Source organism: Phacochoerus africanus, chromosome X (assembly GCF_016906955.1).
Source record: "Phacochoerus africanus isolate WHEZ1 chromosome X, ROS_Pafr_v1, whole genome shotgun sequence".
Taxonomy (NCBI): domain Eukaryota; kingdom Metazoa; phylum Chordata; class Mammalia; order Artiodactyla; family Suidae; genus Phacochoerus; species Phacochoerus africanus.
Window position 1 is genome coordinate 116,046,560 of NC_062560.1, and position 6,000 is coordinate 116,052,559.

The window sequence follows — 6,000 nt, forward strand, 5'->3', positions numbered from 1 at the left end:
TCCCCAGCCATGTCTACTCGCAAACGTTTTCTCATGCTTTCTGCCAAATTGTCGTGAGAGCAAGTCGGAGGGGCCCAGTTTTTTGATCCCGGTTCCTGCTCTCAGCCTAGTACCTCCCTCCATCATCCTTGTGATAATTTCTTAAAAATTATTTCTCTCCTTTGCTGCTCTCTACTTTAGATCACATTTCTTGACATCGCCTCACCATGTTATCACTGTTTTTCAAGTTTAAGAAATTAAAAGTAAATTGATTTGCTCAGTAAAAGTACAGAGAGGCTCCAGGAAGCAGGAGAACTGTATTCACGGTCACATTTCCCTTAAGAAAATAATTGTGAGGCTCCACCTTTAAACTTAATTAAAGTGCCCCCTTTTTAAATGATCCATCCTCATGAGCCTGATATTCGCAACACTGGATTTTTTTTTTAAGAGCGTACGGTTAGTTTCACTTTGAAGACATGCTGCATTCAAAACATATTTGGTTTCTATTGTCTTAACAAACCTGCTATGTGACATTTTTGGATTATTTCTCTTGGTTGCTAAGTCACCTCTCTTTCAATGGATATTTTTTCTTTCTTTGAGAAGACAATCTGCACTGATTTTTGACCTCCTATCAATAAGCACCACCACCATCTGGTATAAATCACCCCATTATTCCACGGACTCCGAGGTAGCCCAAGTTCAAACCATGTCCTTGGTACACAGGGAGGTATAACAGGCATGTCTATGGCAGAGCAAGCTGGTGACACGGGTGTTCCCCTTGTCCCCTGGCCCCAGGGGTGCAACAGGTTCTCACTGTACTAATATTCGGTGGCCAGTGACTAAAGGCTAACACGTCATTTTCGGACTTTTGGCCAACGAGGGAAGGGCTGAGGCTTAGAAAGAGATTAAAGCAGGCGCATCCCATGACCCGGGCAATGGAAAATCTCCAGATACTGCAAATCGCCCTTACCTTCTCTACAGAGCCGGGCCTGAGTCTGTTGATCAGCTTGCAAAGCACTACCCCATTTTTCAGCGAGGACTTCAAGAACTCCTCTGGATCACAGATGGTCTTTTTGGGGGAATCTAATACTCCCAAGGAGATAAGCCATGTCACGATTCGCTCTTCTGGATTCATTACTGAGGACCGTATGCTCCGAACAGCTCTCTGGGGCAGCTGCAAGGACTAAAGCCACATCCGCGATTGCATCTGCTGTTGTCTTCCTTTTTATGACTTCTCTTCTGGTGCTTGCAGAGCAAAGCTCTAAAACAACTTTTCTCAGACGAGGGTGGAAGCCACTCCAATTATGGGATCTTATAAACCGCAGAGATCACACTCAGAGATGTGGAAATAGAATGGGAAAAAACAATCCTGGATGACACTGGGCTTCGTTTTCAAAATCTGCGAAACAACTTCATTAGGATTAAAAAAGAAGAAGAAGAAGGATACACACACACACACACACACACATGCACCCCCCCCCCAAAAAAAAAAAGCTCAACGGTTCAAGAAGCTGTAAGGGAAGGAAGTGAAGAGGATGCTGGGCAGGAGGAGAGAGGAGGAAGCCAGAGCCCTGGGAACAGAGAGGTGAGCCGGCACTTCAGGGGACCTTGGAAATGAGATACTCATGGTCCAGTCTGGGAAAAACGCAGTCAATAAATAGTCTAGCCCCAGTGAAAATCTGGCTTCTGTCAAGAGGAAGATGCCAACTGGCTCTTAGGTCAGACAGATCTGAGCCTCGTGGGGAGCTTGCTGGCACAACACAGCTCAGGGAAGGTAGGCTGGGAAAAGTCTTCCAAGAGGTGGCCGGATGTCCCCATACCGTCTCACCGAGATGATGTGTCACGGTCCTTCCTTGCAAAACACGTTGAGTTGCTCGGTGACACCATGCCAAGCAAATGAAGACTGTGCCTGCTGTCAGCCATCTCTGTGTATACGCACAGGCTAGAAGAATGGCATTTTACTTTGCAGCCAAAAAGCTATGTTTAGGGAAATAGGCTAAGGATAGCATCTGACATCCTGTTTACTTGCATTCTTGAATGATTCTTTTTCTGGACCCGGTTCCACTACACAATCCAGCTGCAGTACCCTTAGCAAAGGCTCAGACACAGTCACATAAGCAAGTAAAAAGCACTTGAAAACAGAACTTTTGAGAACAAAAGAACCCTTGTCCTCTGTCTATACTACAGTCTGGAAGGTTGGTGCTTCCCCAGCAAGAAACATTTTGCATTAAAAATGCTGCTCTATGGAGTTCCTGTTGTGGCTCAGCAGGTTAAGAACCCAACATAATGCCCGTGAGGATGCAGGTTCAATTCCTGGTCAAGCTGCGGCATAGATCTCAGACACGGCTCAGATCCTGCATGGCCGTGGCTGTAGTGTAGGCTGGCAGCTGCAGCTCCAATTCAACCCCCAGCCTGGGACCTTCCATATACCACAGGTGCAGCCCTAAAAACAAACAAAAAAATTGCTGCTCTGAAAAAACAGCTGGTCTATATATAACAAGAGGTCTTCACTATTCTCAATCATTTTCACAATAGGCTGAAATAGCCATATTATTGGGAAATTTATGATAAGGCCAACTTTCATAGTATAGCCTGATATCAGCAAATGCATGGTACTCACCATCACCACCCCCTCTTCACGCATGGGATCCTGCTAAGCTTCAGAATCCTTCATTAAAATTTATTGTTATTATTTTTTGGCCAGGCCTGTGGCATGTGGAAGTTCCCAGGCCAGGGAGCGAACCCACGCCACAGCAGTGACCACAGCCACTGCAGTGATAACACCAGATCCTTAACCTGCTGAGCCACAAGGGAACTCCAGGATCCTTTTTTCAAAACATTTACTTTATTAAAGTATGGTTGATTTACAATGTTAATTTCTGCTGGATAGCAAAGGGATTCAGTTATACATATATATCTATTCCTTTTCAGATTCTTTTCCATTATAGTTATTACAAAATACCAAAATAGTTCCCTGTGCCATGCAGTAGGACCTAGTTGTTTATCCATCCTAAATGTAAGAATTTGCATCTGCTAATCCTGAACTCCTAATTCCTCCCCCACTCCCCTCACCCTCAGCAACCATAAGTATGCTCTTTATGTGAGTCTGTTTCTGTTTCATAGATAAGTTGATGTGTGTCCTATTTTAGACCCTACACATAAGCAACATCATATGGTATTTGTCCTTCTCTGTCTGAGTCACTTCGTTTAATAGGATAATCTCTAGGTCCATCCATATTGCTGCAAATGGCATTACTTTGTTCTTTTTTATGGCTGAGTAATATTCCATCTTTATTCATTCATCTGTTGATCAACATTTGGGTTGTTTCCATGTCTTGGCTATTTTTAAAATGCTACTATGAAAAAAAAATAAATTAAAAACAATAAAAGTGCTACTATGAACAATGGGGTGCATGTATCTTTTTGAGTTAGAATGTTTGTCTTTTCTGACAGACTCATAGACATGGAGAAGAGACTTGTGGTTGCCAAGGGGTGGAAGTGGGACGGACTGGGAGTTTGGGGACAGTAGATGCAAACTATTACAATTAGAATGGATAAGCGATAATATTGGTCCTGCTTATAGCACAGGGAACTATATCCAATCACTTGTGATAGAACATGATAGATGATAACATGAGAAAAAGAATGTATGTATACATATAACCGGGTCACTCTGCTGTACAGCAGAATTTGACAGAACATTGTAAATCAACTGTAATTAAAAAAATTTTTAATGTAAAATAAAGTAAAATTTTAAAAAAATAATGTTCGTCTTTTCTGGATATGTGCCCAGGACTGGGGTTGCTGGACCATATGGTAGTTCTATTTCCGGTTGTTTTAAGGAAACTCCATACTGTCCGCCGTAGTGGCTGCAATGATTACATTCCTACCAACAGTATGGGAGGGTCCCTTCTCTACACTCTCACCAGCATTTAGTGTTTGTAAGAATTTTTGATGATGGCCATTCCGACTGTGTGAGTAAGTTTTGATTAGTTTTGATTTGCAATTCTCTAATAGTTAGTGATATTGAGCATCCTTTCATGTGCCTGTTGCCCATCTGTATGTCTAACTTGAAGAAAAGCCTATTTAGGTCTCTGCCCATTTTTGGATTGGGTTGTTTGTTTTTTTGATATTGAGTTGCATGAGCTCTTTGTATATTTTGGAAATTAATCCTTTGTTGGTAGCTTCATTTGCAAATATTTTCTCCCAGTCCATAGGTTGCCTTTTTTTTTTTTTTTTTTGTCTTTTTAGAGCTGCACCCATGGCATATGGAGGTTCCCGGGCTAGGGGTTGAATCAGAGCTGTAGCCACCAGCCTACACCACGGCCACAGCAAAGCCAGATCCAAGCCACATCTGCGACCTACACCACAGCTCACAGCCTCGCCAGATCCTTGACCCACTGAGCAAGGCCAGGGATCGAACCTGCATCCTCATGGATGCTAGTCAGATTCGTTTCCACTGAGCCACGACAGGAACCCCCGAGGTTGTCTTTTTGTTTTGTTTACGGTTTCCTTTGCTCTGCAAAAGCTTTTCAGTTGAATGAGGCCCCATTTATCTATTTTCGTTTTTATTTCAAAGCTTCCCCTTCTTCCCCGGCTGTGACAGTTACCAGACTTGACTACAATCACTTGTTGATCTGACTCCTCCGCCAGAACACACCCTCCTCGAGCAGGGGTCTTATCTGCCTTGCTGAGCACTATCCCCAGCAGAGCGCCTGCTACACGGATGTTTTAATAGTTTAAAGATTTTTTCCTTGCTAATGATTTTTTATACTTGTATTGAGAAATAGCTGACATAATAAACTTCACACATGTAAGATGTATAATTTAATCCGTTGTGACATATGTACATTACCCCATGATCCACTCATACACACACACAACTGAGATAAGCCTTCCTATCACCCCCTAAAAGTGCCCTTTCAACTCTGTCTTCCCTCTAAATCCCAGACAGATAATCAGTAATCCCTTTTCAATCCCTGTAGATTAGTTTGCATTTTCTAGGATCCTATAAAGATGCAAGCATACAGGATGAAACTTTCTTTTCTCTGGCTTCTTGCACTTAACAGCACCACGTTGAGATTCATTTATGTTGCTGTGTCTATCACTAGTTTTATAACCAAAAAATTTTGTAATGATAACTTTCAAAATTATTTGGATTTCCCTGGTGGCCTAGCGGTTAAGGATATGGTATCATCATTGCTGTGGTTCAGGTTCTATCCCTAGCCTGGGAACTTTCCCATGCCACGAGTGCAGTCAAAAAAAGGTCTTTAAATGTTTGACCTCCAAGTGTTTGATTTGGTATAATTATATTTATGAGAGAAATAAGTATAGTCAATCAAAAGTTTTAATTGACTTTTGACCCATGACCAAATCTATGTAATGCAAATAAACCAAAATCCATGTGTTGGTCAATGAAATTCTTAAATCTGACCTGCTGAAACACATTTTGATATGTTATTTGTTTTGTTTTGTTTTTGTCTTTGTGCCTTTTCTAGGGCCGCTCCCACAGCATATGGAGGTTCCCAGGCCAGGGGTCCAATCAGAGCTGTAGCCACTGGCTTACACCACAGCCACAGCAACGCCAGATCTGAGCCACGTCTTCGACCTACACCCCAGCTCACGGCAACGCCGGATTGTTAACCCACTGAGCAAGGCCAGGGAACAAACCCACAACCTCATGGTTCCTAGTCAGATTCATTAACCACTGCGCCACGACGGGAACTCCTTTGATATGTTATTTGAAGAGTTTTCACAATTGCTCATGAAAATTATACTCTATAGACAAACAAATCTGGCACTTTTTGATGAAGAACAAAATCTGGGTAATTTCAGAAACCCAGCCCAGTGCAAAATAGGCTTGAGCCCACTGAGGTCTCCACGTGAAAATCTGCCTCATTTTTGACACTGGCTATAGCAAATTGCTGTAAGCAATAAAGTAAAAGCAGAAAAGCAAGGCCACCTCCTCCGGGCAGAAGAAACAGTTCTACCGGTAGAAAGATTAGAAGTTAGGGTTAGTCT

The 6,000-nt window shown here is 42.5% G+C and overlaps 1 protein-coding gene across 5 annotated transcripts in view; it reads right to left on the reverse strand.

The window, feature by feature from the left end:
• The window catches only part of ARHGEF6 (Rac/Cdc42 guanine nucleotide exchange factor 6), a 113,989-nt gene extending 112,079 nt beyond the window's left edge, over positions 1 to 1,910 (reverse strand). For 3 of the 5 annotated variants that reach the window (XM_047765793.1, XM_047765794.1, XM_047765792.1), the window contains exon 1: positions 950 to 1,410. In XM_047765793.1, the coding sequence (XP_047621749.1) occupies positions 950 to 1,114 (165 nt within the window). In that variant the 5' untranslated portion in view covers positions 1,115 to 1,410. Of the gene's footprint in view, positions 1 to 949; positions 1,412 to 1,807 lie in introns of those variants that run through there. The other 2 variants (XM_047765791.1, XM_047765796.1) reach the window with 2 other exon arrangements.
• Between the last annotated feature and the right edge of the window lie 4,090 nt (positions 1,911 to 6,000).